General features: G+C 34.9%; 4 protein-coding genes across 10 annotated transcripts; 1 reads left to right on the top strand and 3 right to left on the bottom strand.

Annotated features, from left to right (window-relative positions):
• Nucleotides 1-1,045: 1,045 nt before the first annotated feature.
• On the bottom strand, nt 1,046-3,365 carry LOC140829401 (large ribosomal subunit protein uL2my, C-terminal part). The gene is made up of 3 exons (XM_073192601.1): nt 3,218-3,365; nt 1,647-1,881; nt 1,046-1,566 (listed from the first exon to the last, which is right to left on the bottom strand). The coding sequence occupies exons 1-3, from the start codon at nt 3,297-3,299 to the stop codon at nt 1,263-1,265; spliced, it is 621 nt and encodes a 206-aa protein (XP_073048702.1). The 5' UTR covers nt 3,300-3,365; the 3' UTR covers nt 1,046-1,262.
• An 801-nt stretch (nt 3,366-4,166) lies between these two features.
• On the bottom strand, nt 4,167-9,679 carry LOC140829402 (acetolactate synthase small subunit 1, chloroplastic-like). Its single transcript, XM_073192602.1, has 12 exons — nt 9,382-9,679; nt 8,604-8,817; nt 8,203-8,286; nt 8,008-8,076; nt 7,606-7,689; nt 7,375-7,527; nt 6,529-6,615; nt 6,219-6,323; nt 5,983-6,105; nt 5,349-5,501; nt 4,849-4,914; nt 4,167-4,523 (listed from the first exon to the last, which is right to left on the bottom strand). The coding sequence occupies exons 1-12, from the start codon at nt 9,606-9,608 to the stop codon at nt 4,440-4,442; spliced, it is 1,449 nt and encodes a 482-aa protein (XP_073048703.1). The 5' UTR covers nt 9,609-9,679; the 3' UTR covers nt 4,167-4,439.
• Nucleotides 9,680-10,300: 621 nt separating this feature from the next.
• On the top strand, nt 10,301-12,202 carry LOC140829403 (3-hydroxyacyl-[acyl-carrier-protein] dehydratase FERN, mitochondrial-like). Of its 4 annotated transcripts, XM_073192607.1 has the most exons (5): nt 10,301-10,460; nt 10,566-10,661; nt 11,168-11,486; nt 11,595-11,710; nt 11,817-12,202. In XM_073192607.1, exons 3-5 carry the CDS (start codon nt 11,220-11,222, stop codon nt 11,908-11,910), a joined length of 477 nt encoding a protein of 158 aa, XP_073048708.1. In that variant the 5' UTR covers nt 10,301-10,460; nt 10,566-10,661; nt 11,168-11,219; the 3' UTR covers nt 11,911-12,202. The 4 variants fall into 4 exon arrangements, with proteins under 4 accessions (XP_073048708.1, XP_073048705.1, XP_073048707.1 ...); XM_073192604.1 differs by having other exon boundaries at nt 10,566-11,486; XM_073192606.1 differs by lacking the exon at nt 10,566-10,661 and having other exon boundaries at nt 10,306-10,460; nt 11,160-11,486.
• A 1,046-nt stretch (nt 12,203-13,248) lies between these two features.
• On the bottom strand, nt 13,249-20,905 carry LOC140829405 (probable sugar phosphate/phosphate translocator At3g17430). 4 transcript variants are annotated; one of them, XM_073192611.1, is made up of 11 exons: nt 20,589-20,905; nt 18,817-19,097; nt 17,810-17,917; nt 16,198-16,229; nt 16,072-16,122; nt 15,417-15,478; nt 15,289-15,324; nt 15,063-15,192; nt 14,413-14,678; nt 14,232-14,326; nt 13,249-13,776 (listed from the first exon to the last, which is right to left on the bottom strand). In XM_073192611.1, the coding sequence occupies exons 2-11, from the start codon at nt 18,898-18,900 to the stop codon at nt 13,603-13,605; spliced, it is 1,038 nt and encodes a 345-aa protein (XP_073048712.1). In that variant the 5' UTR covers nt 18,901-19,097; nt 20,589-20,905; the 3' UTR covers nt 13,249-13,602. The 4 variants fall into 4 exon arrangements, with proteins under 4 accessions (XP_073048712.1, XP_073048711.1, XP_073048709.1 ...); XM_073192610.1 differs by having other exon boundaries at nt 15,063-15,324; nt 20,595-20,903; XM_073192608.1 differs by having other exon boundaries at nt 15,063-15,324; nt 20,589-20,903.
• Between the last annotated feature and the right edge of the window lie 100 nt (nt 20,906-21,005).

The following is a 21,005-nucleotide window of genomic DNA, read 5'->3' on the forward strand; positions in this document are numbered from 1 at the left end:
GTGATTCAAGCACATCACTCACACGATGTGTTTGCTCCTATCATTGTCATACCTAAGCTAGTTTAGCTGCGTGGTCCATATTTATATTTCTTGCTTAAGTCCGTACCTTGTCTACCAAAAATCTCATTCTACATATATTTTTCTATCTCAAAATTTAATTATAATTTCCGACAAAGATTCTACTTTCTTTGACCAACCATTTAATGTAATTGCTCTAAAATTTAATTGTGCTTTTTATTTAACCAAGTTGTAGTTCTACTTTAATTTCCACGATGATAGGAAATCGCGATTTATACGACATTAATGTTTAAAATTTACGACAGTTCAAAGACATGCACGTGTATATCTCTGAAAATAGAAAAGAAAAAAAAAACAATGTCAAAATGCGTAATGAGAGACATCATATCTTGGCGATCACACACGACATGACGCATTTTGTATAAATCGATTCCACGATTTCACGATTCATTTCCCGAAAGAAGATGCATAGTGCTTGTGGAGGAAAGGTGATGTTCAAGTGATGCAATACTGTATTTATTTCCTTTGTTCCAGTGATTGTAAGTGCGTGATGGAATTGTGATTGAACAAATTTAGGTTTCTTAGTACTCTAATTAAGAACTGTCATTGGAGATTTGACGAGATATATAATTCGGTAGACTCTGCCAGATTTTAGGATCAGCTAAATTATTTCTTGAAAATCACGCCGATTTCCAAAAAGGTTGCTAAAGAGGAGAGTGGAGATTATAGCGCTTAGAAACTACATATGTTTATTCTTGGAAGCGACAAATTCTTTAAAAATTGGAACAAAAAACTCGAGTTGGATACCTGGATATCGATGGCTATAATTCTGGAAGTATTGCACCCACCAGTACTAGGATATGCAATATTTAATATGCGCGTTCGTGTGTTTTTTTTAACAGTAACAAAATGAAAAAATCAATTAGCTATAAAATTTGGAAAGCACATGAAGAATTAATATATGAAAAGACAGTCTATCGGACAGATTATTTTTTATCAGATAATTCAAAATTTTATTTCGAAGACATTCGGATTTAATCATCATTCAAATTTCATTTGTTGGCAGTGCAATCTCTCCCTCTATATTCAATCGACTCTTTCATCCATCAAACTACAAGGGTAAAGGGTGATATGACATTCCTCTTGAATATCATTCTGTCACAAAAGGAAATACTCCAAGTGAAAAATAAACGAAACTTTTCAGCCAAAAAAACCAAAAAATCCCTCAGGTGATTCCCTCCTTCCTAAATCCTTCTCTTAGGCCTGGCAGTTTTGTATCCACCTTTAGTAGGCTTTCCCCAGGGTGAAACTGAGACACGACCATGGCTCCCGCTACTCTTACTCCTTCCTTCGCCACCACCATGAGGATGGTCAACAGGGTTCATGGCCACACCTCTCACCACGGGCCTCCGCCCCAACCATCTACTTTGACCGGCCTTTCGCAGTTTCTTTGATCCATGCCCTGGATTTGACACCATCCCTATCGTCGCCCTACATCTCGTGTCTATTTGCTTTGTGGTTCCAGATGGCAATTTTATCTCACAGAACCTAATATCAATCAAAAGGTTAACGAATAAACTAATTTCACATATTCAAAATATCTTTCAGTTCAGATATAAATACTTTACCTTGTAGACCTGTTGGGGACAGTAAGTATCTTTGCGGAGGTTCCTGCGGCACGGACAAGCTTCCCTCCTTGGCCAGGTCGCATCTCAATGTTGTGGATCTGGGTCCCAATCCGCATCATTGACAATGGCATGCAACTCCCAATTTGGGAACTGATGTCCAGTGTGAACATCTGGTTCATCATTGACGGCAACGTCCATGACGACACTGTCTCAGGCTCCACTATTTTTTTTGCCCCTGCAAATGAAGACATATCATGTCCTAAAGTTGGATAATACTGCTAGGAAAATAAGGAATTATGCGAGTATAATTAACTTCATTCATCATCAGATTCAATGGAGATCAACGAAATTAATGATTAACGATTAAAAAAAAGAATGAGAAATATCCATGAAATCGAGTACCTAAGGTCAAGCCTTTTCACTATCTCCTCTCACAAAGAGGAAAAAAGAGGTCTGTATACTGTGAATGGTTTGAATGATGAAATGGAGAAGCTAAGTGCAAGATAGGCCAAGCCTGCTATCTAATTGATGGATTTGAACTTAAATTTTTACGAAATCAACTTAAAAGTTAAAACTATCTCACAAAGCTTCTTCTTCGACATAATAATTACTTCAAAAATCAACAAAATTTATCCCTGTGCAATTCCATCCTTAAATATATATTAATTTATCTTCACAATTAACTGACCTATTTTTTACAACAAACTAACAAAATGACCCAACACAGGCTAGAGCACAGACTTCACAGTTTAAATAAGTTGAGCCTGAAAATTTTAGAATTTTTACTCGAGCTTGATTCATTCAATACCCTACACCGAGGATTAGAATAAGAAGGAAGGGTACCAATTGAACTACAATTTACATGTTTCCTATTCATGGAAACTACACTCCAGCCTCGTGTTTTCCTAATACATATTCCAATGCACCAGAAAAATAAAATATGAAATTTAGAAGTTTTCAGGCTAATGAAGCCTTCAATTCATGATTCCTAAAACCTTTTGAAACTGAAACCTGAGTGACTTTATATAACGATGATCCACCCATAAAGAGAAGTACTTTTTAGCAGTTTCCCGATTATTACAGTAAAGATTAAGCTTTATTTACATGTAGTTTTTTTTCTTACACGGAGCAACAGTATTGCATTTTAATGTAAGTACCCTACAATCAAAGGGCGTCAGTTTCGGCATTTGAGTTCATCCCAGAACCAGAATTGACCTCTCAAATTGAGCAGTTATAATATTGAAACTCTGGTAAAATATTCCAACCAAAAAAAAAAAGATCGCAAGAAAATTGGCTCATGTAAGAAGCGAAAACAAAAGTCTCGTTAGTGCATTACAATCCCAATCTATACGTACTCCTAGTTTCAGTAATTTGATACCCTAAACACAATCTACAATAATTCTTCGAAAAAGCAAGGGAAAAGATACAAGATGAAAGAATGTCAGCAACTACTGGAGAATTCAACGGAAAGAAAGAGATGGGGATAAATAAGCTTCTCCTTCTTCCGAGGATGCTGCATCCAACAGTTAGCACGATTCAGAACAATACCGGAAAAAAAAAATTGGCCTCACCGGAAGAAAGAGATCGGGATAAAGGCTGGAGATGGGAGCGGAGAAGAATCAAAGAAGCGACGCGATTCCTGAAGAGAGCCATCGCTGACTGAGCCTTGGAATTTCTATTTTAGAACCCTAATTTCAAGTTTCTTGGGATTAATATATAATTCATTTTTTTAGTTTAATTAAATAAATGAGTCATGGTCCTTAGGAATTGACTTGTGAACGCAATTTCATTTGTTGTTCTAAAGAAGTAATAGGATGAACTAGTATCTATCTAATTTTAGTTGTTTATCGACATATTTTTTCAATAAATTTTATATAATAATTTAAACTCAAAATAATTAGTATATTAATTTTGTTTATATGATATAAATTGATTGAAAAATATGTTAAAAAAATTAAAACTCTATATATTAAATTTGACGACTATTTTGACAATCTAGACGATCAATTTTTTTAAAATATCGCCTTTCTAAAAACAATACGATGGCTACCGCACATTCCCTTTACGACACTTTTTAGAATACTAATTTAATTCATGTAAACATATTCGGGATTTAATTATATACATAACTTTATCCATAATCATTAAATTTAAAATAAATAATTACCATCTACGATAACAAATGCAATACTGGAAAAAAGAATTAATGTGATTTTGAGTATTATTAAAAATATAATACTTGGAAATCTTTAAAAGTTTTGTGTGTCATAATGAAATTATTTGCAAAATAAATAATTCAAATTTTATAACGTCTAAAATGATAATCTATCTCTCTTTTATCTATTTTTTAATCTAATTAAACATTTATCCTTAAACTATTCCATCCTGCTCTACCCTTTTTATGGTAATTGTAAAACTGGTTTTTCAGGAAAGGTGTCAAAATTTTCGAATCACACTGAATACATAAAATTGATTTTCTAAAAAAAGTTTACATATTATTGAAATTTAATCACGCAATGCTTGAGATTATTCATTTTTAATAAATAAATAAATAATAACTACGAGTTGGAATCACAACAAAAACATAGTAAGAGTGCACAAAGCGAAAATGCAGAAGACTTCATGATGATTTTAGACCTAAAAAAAAAAGAAGATTTAATGATTTTAGAAAACACAATCCCTCACTCTAGGACAGGCTCACGGTCCGACAGTTTTATTTGTTCCATGTATGTACCAAGTCGGTATCAAGTAAGTGTGCATCCAAAGACACTGCTACTTTGAAGAACTCCGAAACTACACTGGATAAGAGTATCCTCGGAGATACTTTGAATCGACCCCCGATTCTCGTACCAGTGCAATTCGACCAGTTCGAGCCACCTACAAAATTGGAAGCAAATTTAGTTTGGTCAGTACAGTGGGTAAGAGATTTATATCCAAAACTCACATGAAGGAAATTAATAGATGTATAATTTCAGGCCAGCCATTCTATATCAAGCAAAAAAGTTTATTCAAGCCTAAGCGAGGACAACTTTAATTTAGTACAAATATTTAATTCATTGGCATATTGAGTACAAATCATTCTTAGAACCGTTCAGATGGGTTCTAATATTGGTCATCATTATGCAGTTCGACTAAATAAACACAACAGCTACAGCTATTCAAGTCTGCAAAACAGGTATCGATGGAATTAAAAAAAATGAACCTCGCAAATTCCATATGGTTCCAGCAATCTTTGCAAGGCAACCATCTTGTCAAGATCTCCAGTGAGCTGGAACAAAGAACAAGAAGAAAAATCAACAAAGGAAATAAAATTAAGTTGAAAAGAACCAAAAAACTCGAACATAATCCGTAAGACTGTTAGACTATTCCACGTTGTTCACAGGAAGTATGGGCTCTCAATTACATGAGTTAGGATTAGATATGAATTATAACCAGGCTAGGTTTTGTAAAACGACTAACATACTCCCCATTTATTGCCTAATGTAATTAATACACACTCCAGCAAGCTTTGGAAATTACCCCTCTTAGTACTCGTTTTGGGGTAAGAACTTTAAGGGACAACTATCCAATACTTCCAACAGCATTCCAAATATTACTGAGGCATATTGGCGAATTCCGATCAACAGCTAAAGATATCATATTCCTTAACATTAGCTTTAATTTATTTTAGACTGAGATGACAAGTCGACAAAAATCTTTTACCTCAAGGGTTATAGTGTGATCAGAGACATCAACAGCTTTGGCCCTAAATATACTAGCGATATCAAGAACATTGCGCCGAGCAGCAGCATTCACCGCAATTTTTATCAACATTAGTTCTCGTTCAGCAAAAGGCAAATGTGTGATATCTTGAACCTGAAATTACAAATCTTTCCATCAAGTCATCTATTTGGAGCAAGCTATAGATTAAGGAAAAACCAGGAGCGGAGCAATCCTCAGCTTTGTTAAGAGGCAACCATCATGCTACTAGACTAACAGATCCCAAGGGAAATACACACATGATGCGCACAAATACATGGAAACATTTATGGAAGCACAACAAATTCTTATAGGACAAAAAAGCAGCATGCATGTTAAAGAACAGTGATCTAAAAGACTATCACGGTAAACCAAATAAAAAAGTCGTGGCTCCAAATTATGATTTGAGCAAGTAGTGAACTTAAAGCCCCACAATTGATTAGCTAAGACCACAAGACTCCATTAATCGCACAAGAAAAGAAAGTTAACAAACCTTTCAGATTTAAAAAGAGATTATCAACCATCTAGCACTACATTGGACTGAAAAAAATCATTCTACAAGGAACTGCAAGATTCACCAGCTATGCAATGCTCTCACCTCATGAACATCTACCAACTTATAAAGTTGTTGTACCAACTTGCAAATTGATTCGTCTGTACCAGGAACAACAGTGGTAATGCGAGATATCCCCTCAACTTCAGCAGGACCAACAGCTAAACTCTAGAAATAAGAAACCAATGCAAAAATAAGACGTAAATAACCATAAATAAGACAGCTCTAAAAGAACAAAAAACCTAATTGAAATCTAAAGAAGATTTTAAATTATGTAGTACCTGGATATTATATCCTCTTCGGGAAAAAACCCCTGTAACAAGGTTAAGTACTCCAGGAACATCATTAACAAGCATTGCAAGAGTGTGTGAGCGAAGCCCACTAGTCTGCAAGCTTCAAGTAAAAAAGTTAAGCAGCTGTAGGAACCATAGAAAATTTACGTTCACTTGTACCTCAACTCAAACAAATTAATGAATATACGTATCTTTCATATTCATATGCCTGTTAAGGGGTTTGCATGTTTCAAGGGGAATAAACGCTGACCGGAAATCAGAACAAATGTCAAACACAAAGATCATGATAATTTCTTACATCTTCATCATTCAGTACTCCCCAATGAGCATCAAGTACTTGATTGACAAAAAAGTCATCAGACGCATCCACAGGGTAAACGTCTCCCTTCAAAAACATAGACAGAGAAGGTAGGCCTTTAGTTCAAGAACAGAAAATCTGTGGAATTGAGCTCTTTAGTATAAAAAAATGGTGAAACACAACTGAGGCGCGTACGTAGACAACCATCTATATTGTTAACCAGACGGCCATTTTGTAAGTTTTTTATTTTAAGTTTGTGTAAATATTAAAGCAGAAGCTCATATGATTTATGAAACATCACTTGCCAGACACACAGTTTGAACATTTCAAGTTAAGTTAGTTCTTTCCCACAGTTTTGATGTAAAAGAATGAGATGGTTTCTACGAGGTTCCTTTCTTAGGTTACCAAAAAATATCTACTGAGAAGATAATTGCGGCAAGAGTTGGAAATCTAAATAGAGCATAAAGCCTAAGAATTAGCCAGAAATTTTAGCCAGCGTGCAACAACAAAAAATTAATAATCTTAATCAGTCTTTTCCACACGAATATCTTCAGGATTTGTGATCCCGGGGAGGAGTTGGTAAATCCAGTTAGTGATAAATTTAATATTGCAAACTTTCTTTTAGATTTCCAAAACAACTGCGTTGGTACATACTTGATTGTAACTCCTTTCCAATCAACTGAGTCTTATACTTAAAAGACATCAAACTCAATAGGATATTCAAATGTCAGACCTCAAAGCCCATAGTAGAAGACTAGAAGTGAGCAAAGTTCAAAACAAACTAAGCAGAAATAAAGGACACATCTTTTCCATAACGAAATGCAAAGGATTAGTATACTAGCATACCTTTACAGATGTATCGGATCCTCTGATTGGAGTTCTCTCTTTAGTCTTCAAAACAGTATCATCTGGCCTTGCAATCTCAAGATCTGGATATGAAGCAGCAGAGAACCTCCAAAAAGGAGCAGATTCCCCCATATTTTCTCTTCTCAAGGCAATCTAAGTTCGAAACCACGGACATCAGATCACATAGAGCAGAAAAGCAAACATTTTCTCTCTGTTATTCATTTTGTTCACCTTTCCTGTCCTGGCAATCTCTCTTATTCCAAAGCTTCTCAGGTTTCTTTGAACAGCGACCATCTTCCCAGGATCGCCAGTTACCTATGTAGAGAGTTCGACAACATTCCGATCATATGAGTTAAGAGTATCTAAAAAACACAGTCACAAGAATAATAGCAAATTCTACAAAGAGAATTTGTTTGATGACAAGATAATAAAACCCAGCACAAAAAAATATAGTCAAAATAAACACGGTCCCAGATCTATCCATTTAACAATGTCAGATAAAATACAAAGCAAAAAAAGAAATTTTAAAACAACTTCATCTAATTGGTCAGTGCACATAGTTGGCAGCTTATGCTACTGTCGTTCTGTTAAATGATAAGTGTGATAGATATACTTCTCCGAAATAGTAATCACCTCGATTGTTAGTGCATGATCAGAGATGTCCACGATTTTGGCCCTAAAAATGTCCACCAACCACATGACCTGGAATAGAAAGCAAAGAAATACATGATATTTGTTAATCACACACAAAAATGAAATCGCTGTGAGATTACTCAATTCTCAAACAAGAATTAAAATAGTACAGATATTTCGACCTAGTATAACTACCTCTGCTCGATATTTTGGATCCGAGTTGATTTTAATCAGCATCAATTCCCGTTCCACTTGGGGTGCTTTTGATATATCTTCAACCTGTTATCAAGGATTCATAAGATTTAGAAATCAAATAGAAGAAGGATACTAATAAATTGATAAATCTTAAAAAAGTATTTATGATGAAACAACAGTAAAATGAAAATGGCACCCTCATTTGAAAAGCAATACAAAAAGATCGAGAATTCACTTAAAGGAAGCCATAATCAATAAGATATTCATATTTCTAAATGAAGTCAGAAAAAAGAGAGTTAGTTCAGTGCCACCTGAACATCCGGTCAAGATCGATTTGTATAGTAGTTTGAAGCGCATAACGAATGAAAAATATACTCAGAGATTAATAACAAGATCGTGACCTTCAATACGTTCACGAGCTTCTGAAGTTGTTCCATAACTTGTTGTAGTACCCTTTCAGTCCCAGATACAACTACTGTGAATAGAGCCTTGTCTTTGTTTAGCCCGACTGCAAGGGATTCGATATTGTATCCTCTCCTAGCAAAAACTCCAGCAATACGATTGATCATTCCACTTTCATCACCAACAAACACTGAAATCGTGTGACGTTTCACCCTGAATATAAGTTTCCTGATAGTCAGTTCGGAATTCACGCAGAAGAGTTGACGACCACAATCAAATAAAAAAAGTACAAACACTCCACCTCTCCCAGACGAAAGTAATCAAATTAATCAACTAAATTCTAAGAATCATAAAGAGCAAAAGAGATTCATTTAGTGCAAAAATATGGTATTGCTCTGAAGAGTCAACTTCCTCCTCCAGTAACAGAGCATCAACTTCCTCCAAGCCAACGTTAATCTCATCTCAAATAAAACATTACAGTAGTCCTACCTATACAAGTACATTTTAACTTCACAAAACGACACAATCAGTTGTTATTGTAATTCCACCAGGACAAACATATTTTAACTTCACAGATTGACACAGTCATAGTTTTGTAACGCAAGCATATCTTCAAATGCATCCTATGATTCGACACCCTTTGCCTGAAACTCTCTATTTTCCACTCGTCATAGCAAATAGACAACAACGAATGCAGCACTTACCAATTCGTTTCTGTAATCTCAAATCTAACAGACAAAATGTTAAGTAACAAAAGATTTGAAATAACCAACATACTTTGGTCTGGAGGTGGAACTGGTGGCAGTAGGGGAATCCGAAACGGAGAGAACGGCGTCTTTACGCTGCTTATAATCGTCATTTGCACTCAGAGCACACACTGCAAGTCTTCTTTGGCGAATTGAGGATTTCACAGAACTTGGATTGATGCTGTTGCTTTTGGAAATAAGACACCTCGGCACACTGAATGAACGAAATCGGGTCGTATCTGCGGACATAGCCGCCATGGAAGTGCTGGCTGAAGGAGAAGCTTCGTAGGTTTAGACCTAAAACTGAACAATTCTCAATCGATAATGTCGAATTAATTAATTAATTAATTATTTGGATATATTTTTTAAAATAAATTATTTGAATATTATATATAATTTAATGTCGATTTAAATAAATCCCAACCCAACTTCCATCATAGTCAAACAAATAGACCCTACATTATCCTGTCATCTCAAGAATATTTATTACAATTTTGTTTTCGCCGATAATATATTTGATATTTATTTTATTTGATAAGTAATAATTTTTAAACTCGGTAAAATATCAATATAAAATAAAATGTATAAAAATATAAGAAATGCTTATTAAAATAACCCGTTGACAGATGTGAAATCTTCTTCTCATATAAAAAAGAACATCGTTGCAAATGGAAACTTCAAAATTAGGGAATTTTAATTATTAAAATGTTAATAGAATTTAATATTTTTTGGAAATGGATTTTAACAGAAATTTCATTAAAAAATAAGAGTGAGTAGACAGACCGTCTCACAGATCATAATCTATGAGACGAGTCAACTCTACCATATTCACAATAAAAAATAATACTCTTAGCATAAAAATTAATATTTTTCATGGATGACTCAAATAAGATATTTGTCTCACAAATACGACTCGTGATACCATCTCACTCGTCTTGCCAAAAGATAATATAGGGTTGCGGCAACGGCAAACTCCTCCGCATACTAACACTCTCCCGATAAAACCTGTCTTGTACCCTTCCCCTGGTCTTCTTACGGACGATACATACGCTTACATACGTATGTACTTCCCTTTCACCGATCAATTACTGGTTCTCTGCATTTGCATCTGTAAGTTATCTCGATGTTTTTTGTGCCGAAATCTCATGAACACAAGAAGCACGCCGTTTTTTTTAATTTCTAGCTGATTATATTCACAATTTTGGATTTATTCAGCTTTTCGATGAAAGATCGGTCCAGAATGTTTTGACAATGGTTTTTCTTGCGTCGAACTTCATTGATTTTCGGTTTTCTTGCTCAACAAATTAGTTTGTTTAATACTTGATTATTTACCTTCGGTGAATGAGGCGAATAAAATGGAAATTTGTTTGACAAATCAAGTGAAATATTTGAGGCTTGTTTGGTTTTATTTTTATGAAATGATTTGGGGAGATTTTCTGCGAAACTAAATAAAATATACGTTTGATTTTGTTTTGAGAAACGGAACTGTTATAATCGATGTTTGATGATATTTTGATCTATATTCTTAATAACAATTGAGTATTTTGGGAGGAGGTTTAGAAGATATAATTATGTTGGAGATGTAAAAGGATTTTGGGTTAAGAGAATGAAAATGATATGCTAATGTTTGGTGTTATTGGGAGGAAGAGAAAGTTGGGAACGGAAATGAAACCAAACTAAGCCTTGAAATTTTGGTTTTCTTTGTCCAACTATTTGCAGATGTTTAGGTTCAAACATTCGGTTAGTAATTTGAAGATAAAAGAAGATTCATTATTCTGAATACAAATTGTTCTATGAACAACTTTTCAGAATTTTAGCTTCAACTTTTGTGGAGATCAGTTTTTTGTGAACAGAAAGTCTCCCGCTGCAATGCTGATGAAGGGACCCTTGTTAAAATCCATAGTCTCTTTAAGGGACTATTCATTATCCTCGGAAAATATGCTGAAAATAGGGGGCATTTTGAAGCAGCCCAGAACTTTTTCAGATTCCGACATTGCTGAATACTCGAAACTGACTCATGACTCCAACCCTTTACACTTTGATCTGAAATGTGCTAAACAAGCTGGTTTTACAGAGATCCCAGTCCCCGGAATGCTCGTGGCTTCTTTGTTTCCTAGAATCATTGCTTATCACTTCGTAAGCATCGTTGTTTTTTTTTTTTCATTTTTTGTGAATGATGCTTTTTTCGTAGCGTAGAATAATCAATGAAGCCAATTTTAATGATGGATTGAGTAAAATGTGTAGCCAGGGGCTGTTTATGTGAAGCAAGAACTGGACTTCAGGTCACCAGTTTTCGTCGGAGATAAGGTTGTCGGAGAATTACAGGCGAAAAACATCAGACGGATTAAAGAAAGATTCTTGTAGGTTTCCTTAATCTTGCCATGTTATGCTTAGATCTTTTTCTACATATTCAAAGTTCGCTTCACATTTTGATGCCATGGAATGATGTGTAATATTGCTTTATAGGGTGAAGTTTGTGACCACATGCTTCAAAGATGATCAAATTGTTGTGATTGATGGTGAAGCTATGGCCATGCTACCTACGCTATCTATAAAATAACCATGATTGACAAAACACACAGCAGTTATGGGCGCTCATCCGGAAGCAGCAAAAAATCTAGTCCCTCCGACTGGCGCGAGGCGTCATCGGAGTTATAGGACATGTTCGGATTCCTTAAGCCGCCGGGGCGAGGTGTCATCCAAGTTATAGGACATGTCCAGATTCCAAAGAAATTCTTTTAAGCGCGATTATATGAGGGCCGGTGGACCCCACCTCGATAATTAATCATATGTATCCAATTTTATCGAATAAAATTATTTTCCACGGAATAGATTAAACTTAAAATAATTCTATTATCAAATTTATAATAATTGATCAAATAAAAATTGGGCCTAATTAATTAGTTGAATTGGGTCATAATCTATTGATGATTGGAAATTGGATAGAAACCCATCAATACTCATCTATATTATACGTTATTATTTTTAATTAAGTAAAAACTTCCATAGTTAAACATATTTTTTATGAAGCATTTTTTTAATTTCCAAAATTACCTCACATATTTGTACCTAAATTAATTTTGAGTAGGTCTTTTTTGAGATGGTCTGAATCCTACGACATGTGAGACTGTCTCACATAAATTTTTGTTTAACTTTTGATAAACTTTTTGTTTAATTCCAAAGTTACTTCTCACACAGTCGGCTCTGATATAAATAATTTTGTACTTGAAATTGACTCTTTTAAGAAATAAAAAAATGATTGTCTTAATTATTCAATTATTTTTATTATTTATTTATTTATATTTCCACTCAGTATCATAGAGTGCACGTAAATTTTTCGCATTTCATAAAAAAATCATTTTACTACAAGCTCACGAAATATCTTAAATTTTGTAAATATCATCAAAAAAAATTTGAGAAACAAAACATCAGCCATAAATAGCATTCATGTAATATAATCACCAAGTAAATTCTTATGGGGGCGATGGGGAAATCACCACGTTGCGATATACACTTTCATCTCAATTTTTTTAAAAAAATCACTGTAGAAAAGCTGTAAATTTTCAAACCTGCTTAATAATTATTATTGTTATCGTTATCAATATTATTATAATCAATAATAAGAGTGTGTGTGTGTGCCATCGCATGGTTAAATTTGGGGTGGCGATCTATTTGGCATAGGGAGGAGAAAACGTATTTTTATCGTTGTACGAGTCGTGCTACTGATATACACCAAAATGTAGTGGAGATGCAAGGTCTTTTCTTCGCGGTCAACCAATTCGTTCAGGGACAACCGAGTTATTTAGCTCAAATAAAACCACAACTGAGGAGAAGATAGTTACTACATACGAATTCGTATGTAGTAAAGATTCATAAAATAAAATAACGAGTTCCGAGAAAAGACAATTAAAGATTCACTCAATAGAGGGATGCAAACAAAATCTGTAGTGTACACCAAAAAACACATGCTCTGCTTCGATATTAAAAAAGATGAAAAAGCCAAGCAGTAGATTAACACCTCGAGTTACAAAGCTGTGTAAACTACCAACGGTTCGCAGGCAAATGAAATATTTCGCTACCTGCTTGAACTATTTTACGTTCTTTAAGAAGTATTTGATCAAAGATGTTCACAAAAGAATCGCATAATGTCACAAAAAGGGGTGTGGGCTAACAAACATGTACTAGTTCCATTCTAGAAAATAAAGCTGCACTAGAAATTGAAGACTAAGCAAAGGAGATTGTAGTTCACCTACTAAGTAGGCTTTGTTCTTGAAGAAAGACCTTTTGAAGAAGGAATCAATGGGGCTTCTTCGTCTACAATTACATCTAGATGAGATCCACTTCTTCCGTTCTTTCCAACAATGCTATAGCTTGAGTCTTCACTCGGAACATACAGATCAGATGACCTCTTTTCGGTCTTAAGGTCCTGTAAAAATGGACATGTAAGTAGTTTCTGTGGTATCAATTCTTTCATTACTTGGAAAAAGCAGTGACAAGCAACGTTAAACTACATTGATCTATGGATGTGTAAAGTTTCAAATTCTTGTAGAGTTAACGAAAAGTTTCGAGTATTTCATGGGACAAGGAAATAAAAGCAACTTTAAGAAAGCGACATCCAATTCATGATATTGTGGGATTAATCACAATACAGATAATCCACATTAAAAGAACCAGAAAGCTCATTTCCCCTCCCATGGATAGTCAATAAAGGCATTTTTCTCATGCCGTGTTCCCATTTTCAACTTGCAGCGAACAACAAGCTACTTCCCCGAGCAACTCAAGCGATAGCTATGCTAGTTGGAGGAGATTGGTAACTTGGATTTTCTATTTTACATCAACTACTACTTTCGAGACACAGTTTATCCCAAACAAGGTGTTTACCTTGGCTGCTCTTTCAGTGATACTCTCTGCAGAAGTTTGAGATGACCGAGCATCCTTGGCCTTCAAGTAATTGTACATGACTACTCCACATAAGGCTGCAGAAACATGAATAACTTTAGGATGCCTTCCAGAATTTTATTTTCAAGAACTGCATATACTGAACATGGAATAAGAAGGGTACCGATAGCATAGCCAATAATATTGAGCTTGGTGATAGTTGATTCAGGAAAAATGATAGTTGAAAGCGCGATAAGTATCCAATCTTTTAGAACACCGGCAACTCGAATCGTCACTGCACCAGTTCTACCCAGTACCAAAAAAATGGAGAAATTCAAAGCCAAGGCACAAAGTGCATTTGAGAAGAATATCCACAAATTGAACTGTATCTGGGAGACTTCCATTTCCGGCTTCTCCAAAAGATACCAAGGAACAAAGAGGAACACAAAACTGCACATGGTAAGAAAATTATCATGATTTGGCATGAGGGGTAAAAATTGTCTCCCCAAAAAAAATACCAAACACCTTTTCTTATTATCCAAAACAAATTTTCAAACGAAACACTAAAATGAAACCAAATATGCGCAAATCTCCCAAAGCAGTAGTCTGTGTCATCTGCTAGAAGTGCCCACATTATAACAGAACAGGCACCTTGAAATTGAAAATAAACTCTCATTTCGGTAATCTTGATAACAAGACCCCATCCTCCTAACGGAAATCTTATGATGTTTACACATGTCAAAAAATTTGGATTTTTAAATTTTATCAATTTTGTGCCTTCCACATCAATTTTCATTCTTGCGCTTTTCTCAGACATTAGGTTTAATTAAGTACCTGCAAGGAGCAATATAATACAAGCTTGTGATAGGGTTGAGTGTCAAGCCCTTCTTCTGAAGCAGAACTTGAGTGAGAACCAACCTAAGAGCCTCAGCAAAGATTCCGGTAACTTGATAAACTGTTCCCACTACGTTGAAATGAATTTCTCCATATGAAGATATGACAACACCAAAACTGACCAAGATCATGTTAACAAAAATGTCGCATTTTAATTTGTCGGTACCACATACGACAGCCATGAGAAAAGTGGCAACCGGCACTGTCATTGGATATAAACCGAAGGTTTAGAATCAGCAAATTTATCAAAGATAACCAAAAAAGCCGAGATTGAAAGAAAGCATAAAAACTTACTCAGAGCTTTGAGCATTTGGATGAAGGCCACAGAGATGAACAAATAGGCAGTATTTCCAAACCTGCGTAAGCATTCTCAGATTAGCAACCGAGAAAGGTAGTGCTTTAAAAAAATGTAATATGGCATTGAAGCTATTGGGATGGACCCAGAAATGAAGGCTGATGCCGATAGAAACATTTCAAAATACAATGCCCCTCTAAGAACTAGTTATTAGATGAAAAACAAGGGGGAAAAGCAGAGGATGCAGTTGGTGATTACTCCATTATAAACTTTCACGACATACTCGAACAATATGGGAAAGTACTGATGTGATGATGTATGTATGTATGTATGAATGTATAGACACAAACCCACAAAATGTTATCCCGTAAAAATATATTTTTCCCAGAGAATCATAATTACAGTCTACCCATGTAAGTTTATTGGAGTGGCATACAATGAACATCCAAGGTCATTACAAATAGATTTGAGATACTATTTTCCACAATGCTGGACGAGTTTACAAGACAGATAAAAATACCGTCCATGATAATCCAATTTTGACATTATAAAAAATCTATATTATGACATAAACATAAATAAGTGATATATCTCTGAAAGACAAAACCCATATAACCAATCAAGGTTTTTCACTCTGCAGAACATTGTACTTACCAAAGACTCGATGCAAAAAAAGCACTAATTGGAACAACACATGTCGCATATCTGCAAATTTTGTAAGGCATGATTAGTTAGAGAAACAACATGAACTGAATAAGAATGAGGATGTAAATCACTTACATTTCAAAAGTCATCTTCACAGGTGAAACAACCTGAGAAAGTAAAATTAAGTGAAGACTATTATGGACAATGTGCGGTAAGTAATCACATTGATGTCCAAGAAACAAATGACTGAAACATAAGACAGACGATAGCAGCACACCAGGAAACATGTTATAAAGCAACCAAAAGGATACAAAACATGTTCAAGGAAGAGTTAGAAGTGTATTAATTTTTCACAAGGGGACAAGGAAATGCACAAAGTTGCACAAGCAGGGTTCTATTTGGCTCAACTAATCTAATTAATGTACTACGTCAAAATACTTGGGAATACAGACAGCATTATATGACCTAACACCACAAAAAAAATATAGGCAGTTTGTGAAACAACAATAACAATTTCACAGTATGTACCTCACCATACTTGATAACAGAAAAAAAACACAGGAAATGATGATCTATTTATGTTGAATGGAAATATGGATGATCGTCTATTTATCATAAAAACTGATACCAAAGAAGAACGCAAAGCAGTAATGATATGTATGACTCGATGAATGTTTCATGATCATGTGGCCATTCAGTAATTGATCTTAGGACCATGCTAAGACTGCAGCTATGTTGCATGGATACGGATACGAGTATCGTATCGAATACGATACGGATACAGCGACACGTCAAATTTTGAAAATATTAGACACGATACGGCTAGGATACGACAATCATTAAAATATATATAAATATTATATATATTTATATTTATATAAATTTAGTATTGAAAAGTAAAAATTATAGAAATGGAATGAAAGAAACGGACAAATGTATTTAGGGATTTATAAGTCCAATAAAATTTATTTTAATTATTTTTCTTTTAGTCCCTAGAAATTTTAATTTTTTTAAATTAACCCCTAAAACTTTTAAATATTTGCAATTTTGCCGAAACGTATCCGAAAAAAGTATCCATGCCGTATCCATGGCGTGTCCTCGCCGTGTCCAAAACGTATCCGGCTGGTCAACCCTAAAAAAAGTCAACGATACGGATTTTGAGGTATCCGACACGCGTATCCGCGTGTCGTATCCGTATCTGTGTCATATCCGTATCCGATACTTCAAAAAAAAAAAAATAAGGTATTCGTTCTACATAGGACTGCAGTCATGACTCATGAGAGAAAAAACAGAGTCCGCATGCTGCAAACTGAATAATGAAAATCCCCAATCACCTTGATATGCATTGAGATCAGTGACTTGATTCTAGAATTTACATCAGTTAAATTTCTAATATAAGATAAATGTATACACTTTTAACCGTCATTATATATATGTTCCATTAAGAAATTTTACAAACTCGATCAAGAATAAAGAAACTTATCGTTTCTGATGCCGTATCAAGTCTAAACCACCAAATTTTATTGATTTCATTCGGAATAAATAATGAATCATTTCATCTGGTGTCCGTCGAAGCGAACACCGTAACGGTAAATAGTAAGGAAAGATGATAATCCATCACAAGCTTATTGTGTTATATATCAGCTTCACCCTTCAAGCGGGTAAGAGTCAGCCCAACTCCAAATATTAGTGAAATAATGATGGAATAGAAGTGTACCAAAGACAGAAGTTCTGAAATACTATCTACCTTAAAAACGCGGATCAAAAGGAATGCCACCAATCCCGAAAAGCCCATGTGTATCATAGTAAGCGTTATTGGAAGTGGGAAATTGAAATACTTTGGCGAGAGAACCCACTGCACAGCAAGAAACTAACATAAGGAAGATGATTCAGAACTCAGTAGTATAATGGATGTCATATTTGTAGTTTGATGGAGAAGGTAAAATGGGTGTTGATGTAAGACCAGGCCAAACATTATTAGCATCGTACAAAAAGCACACCCTCGAATCACATGCCAAACTTTGGGAAGGCGATGAAATTGAAGAACCCTCAACTTTGTTAATACGGCAACAAAATAAGCACACAAATAACTGATCCACCTTTTCAAAACAATAAAAATTTGTTTACAAGGAGCATAATAATCTCATGAGCTATGCTTTTTCGTTAGGAGACGATTGAGCACTACACACAATGAACAGAGGAATATTACAGATCGTTCTCTAACTGTTAGAGCCACATTGAACTCTAAAAGACCAGAACTAAATGATGAGATTAAGTTGATTAACTCTTTTGCAAGATTGATAAATTGATATACAGAAATAATTAATTAAAGCAGAGAAACTGCCAAAGATGACCAAATTTTTCTATTTAAGAGAACAGCAGAAGAGCCCAGACTTCACCTAGAAGCCAATAGATACGCATTTCTCACCATAATACATCAAACCACTTAACCACATTTAAAACCAAACAATATAACTTCATATGTTGTTGTCTACATGACAAGAAATTACTTCGTCATAGAAGCAAATACTGATGATCTTATAGTTTTAAAGAGGCCATCGCTGATAACCAATAAAGATACGCAAAATAGGAAAATGTCCAACTGCGGAAAAACTGAAGCCCAGAGCTTCAACAGCTGATACTATTACAATTGTCCAACAGAATGACGACAATCAACAAATGTAACAAGAAAAACCAAGAAGAAAAAAGAGAATAGAATCAAATATTGTCCATCTCTAAAAAGTGATTACATACCTTGTTGTACAAAATAACTCCCGATGATAGAACTATATATACTAACAGATACAGATAGGTCAATAAAAGTTGTCTGCTGATCATCGTGTGCGTCTATGTATTCCTTCAACTATCACACAGACAAATCCAACTCCTACTTTGTCACAGCCAGCTGGATGAGTTTCTTGAAATAAGGTGAAATTTTCAGCTCAGAATGAAGTAATTCATCCCCTCGAAAATGGTGAAAAGGCCGTGATTTTCGCAGAACTGTTTGTAACTCCTTCACAAAAGGCCATAGAGACCTAAAAAAAAATGCACATATGCATTATGTAATTGATCTACACAGCATTGTCAAGTAGAACATCAATTTGGCAAAGCATTCAAACGGAAGCAGTCTTTCTCAAATAAAAGATAATTAATCTTTTCATCAAACCACAGAAAGGGGTCTAATACTTTTTATATCTGAGCACTTTCTATTCTTGCCAAATATATAACTACATCATATTTTCAACAAGAGTCCCCACGAGTTAGTTCTTTGCTAATCTTTTAAAATATTTATGAAACACGAGCAAATATGTATAAAGTACTCTGGCCAATTTCTTTAGTTTTCTTTATCTCTTATCAATCATATGTGAAACATTTTCTCTCCTTCTCTTAACTGAAACAAAATCACACATTCAATCTCTTTTTTTTCATGGACAAAAATCCTTGATCTTAATCACATAAGTTTGAGAACATTTTCCCAAACCACTTGGCCCAGTTATTGTCAAATTAAATTAGACTTCCAGAAGGCAAACTCCGAAGGAAACATCTATAAGACCCAGAGTACCATCAAACAATAATCAAAATATTTTTCTGCTCATTTGTTACGGCAATGCTGTTAATGGGCTAGCACCTGGTCTGATCTATGGCCGTGTATTAACACATGGTAGTCAGATTTTAATTTAGAAATGTCTCAGAAACATTGAAAACATTGAGCATTGTTCCAAGTGGACAACATCTCTTGACCGTAGATGAAAACTGGTAGTTCAGTTCAGCTATCCAAATTTTTGCTTTGATGCAAAAGTATAACTCAGTCAATCTCTTCCTTTAAATGTCCATTGGGGTAAATATTTCAGAACTACAAAATCCTACTCTGTCTTCCACACGACGTCCTTTTTTAGCTAACCTGATGCTTCAGCCTTTAAGTACATCCCTTATTCCCTTTCATTAATAACTCAGGGACATTCCAACTCTACAGTTCATTTCCACTTGACTAAATGCATAGCGAAACAATTTTGTGTCATAACTCAAACACAAGATTCATTCATGATAGGAACCAAGATAATACCATTATGGCCTACATAACTGAAACTATTCGTTAATCTTCCTACACAATTAATTACCCATGTTTCCTAGACAGCTCTAGCATTTCATGCAGTCATGGAATAGCAAGTAAATGTCAGGCATGATGCAGCAAACAAAATTCTTGAAAACATGATTTATAACCACTTCACGAAAAGAATAATCTAGTAGATCGCGCATCGACAAAGGTATGCATAAACTCACAGGAGGCACCCACGTAAGTTAACGAAATATGTTTTTTTTTTTAAAAAAAAAACATATGCTTAGCCAGTAATGGCGATCAGTCTGTGAGCAAGGGCAGGCGGCGAGCTCAAAGCTAAAGGCGTAAAAAACAAAATAAAAATATCAGCAGCGACAGAATGACATCCCTAAAACAACACAGCAAAGACGTAGTGAACAATGTTGCAGACATTCGAGAAATAACAAACCAGCAACTGTAAAACACCGACCGGAACCTGGATTCGAGCAAATCCAGTGTCGATTTCAACAGGTCTCCAAGAAACGGCGATGTGATTCGAATTGGTTCTCCGATACTCCCTGGACTGGCGCTCACAAGCACCGACCCTCGTTCTAAGTACAGGTCAGTTATTGCTGTGCTTTGGAATGGGAAACGTACTGCTTTCGGAAAAATGTAACAATTGATTAGTTGTGGTGCAGAGGCAAAGATGAAAAGAATCGCTTCAGATCTCGGAGATTTGTTTCTCTCTCAAGCAACATGCTAAACCAATGTTGCTTGCAAAAATATCTCTCTATGGCATAATTTATAATTTGTGAACTCCAAAAAAACACATAAATTCTACTGGAATTTTATCAAATTGGATTGGATGAAATTTAGTGATCAATTTGATTGGAAAAACTAAATTTGA

Source organism: Primulina eburnea, chromosome 4 (genome assembly GCF_022965805.1).
Source record: "Primulina eburnea isolate SZY01 chromosome 4, ASM2296580v1, whole genome shotgun sequence".
Taxonomy (NCBI): Eukaryota; Viridiplantae; Streptophyta; class Magnoliopsida; order Lamiales; family Gesneriaceae; genus Primulina; species Primulina eburnea.

What these genes read in the sequence shown, in the direction of transcription:
- LOC140829405 (XM_073192610.1), bottom strand. Translation starts at nt 18,900, where the DNA reads ATGATCAGCAGACAACTTTTATTGACCTATCTGTATCTGTTAGTATAT. An exon ending in GTGAAGATGACTTTTGAAAT is followed by an intron (nt 16,123 to 16,197) that starts GTAAGTGATTTA and finishes CAAAATTTGCAG; the next exon opens with ATATGCGACATGTGTTGTTC. An exon ending in CCAAATGCTCAAAGCTCTGA is followed by an intron (nt 15,325 to 15,416) that starts GTAAGTTTTTAT and finishes ATCCAATGACAG; the next exon opens with TGCCGGTTGCCACTTTTCTC.
- LOC140829403 (XM_073192604.1), top strand. Translation starts at nt 11,220, where the DNA reads ATGCTGATGAAGGGACCCTTGTTAAAATCCATAGTCTCTTTAAGGGAC. An exon ending in GAATCATTGCTTATCACTTC is followed by an intron (nt 11,487 to 11,594) that starts GTAAGCATCGTT and finishes TAAAATGTGTAG; the next exon opens with CCAGGGGCTGTTTATGTGAA. An exon ending in CGGATTAAAGAAAGATTCTT is followed by an intron (nt 11,711 to 11,816) that starts GTAGGTTTCCTT and finishes ATTGCTTTATAG; the next exon opens with GGTGAAGTTTGTGACCACAT.
- LOC140829402 (XM_073192602.1), bottom strand. Translation starts at nt 9,608, where the DNA reads ATGGCGGCTATGTCCGCAGATACGACCCGATTTCGTTCATTCAGTGTG. An exon ending in AGATTGCCAGGACAGGAAAG is followed by an intron (nt 7,528 to 7,605) that starts GTGAACAAAATG and finishes TTTCGAACTTAG; the next exon opens with ATTGCCTTGAGAAGAGAAAA. An exon ending in AACCATATGGAATTTGCGAG is followed by an intron (nt 4,524 to 4,848) that starts GTTCATTTTTTT and finishes CCAATTTTGTAG; the next exon opens with GTGGCTCGAACTGGTCGAAT.
- LOC140829401 (XM_073192601.1), bottom strand. Translation starts at nt 3,299, where the DNA reads ATGGCTCTCTTCAGGAATCGCGTCGCTTCTTTGATTCTTCTCCGCTCC. An exon ending in ATCCCGATCTCTTTCTTCCG is followed by an intron (nt 1,882 to 3,217) that starts GTGAGGCCAATT and finishes CTTCATTTGCAG; the next exon opens with GGGCAAAAAAAATAGTGGAG. An exon ending in GTCCCCAACAGGTCTACAAG is followed by an intron (nt 1,567 to 1,646) that starts GTAAAGTATTTA and finishes GATTGATATTAG; the next exon opens with GTTCTGTGAGATAAAATTGC.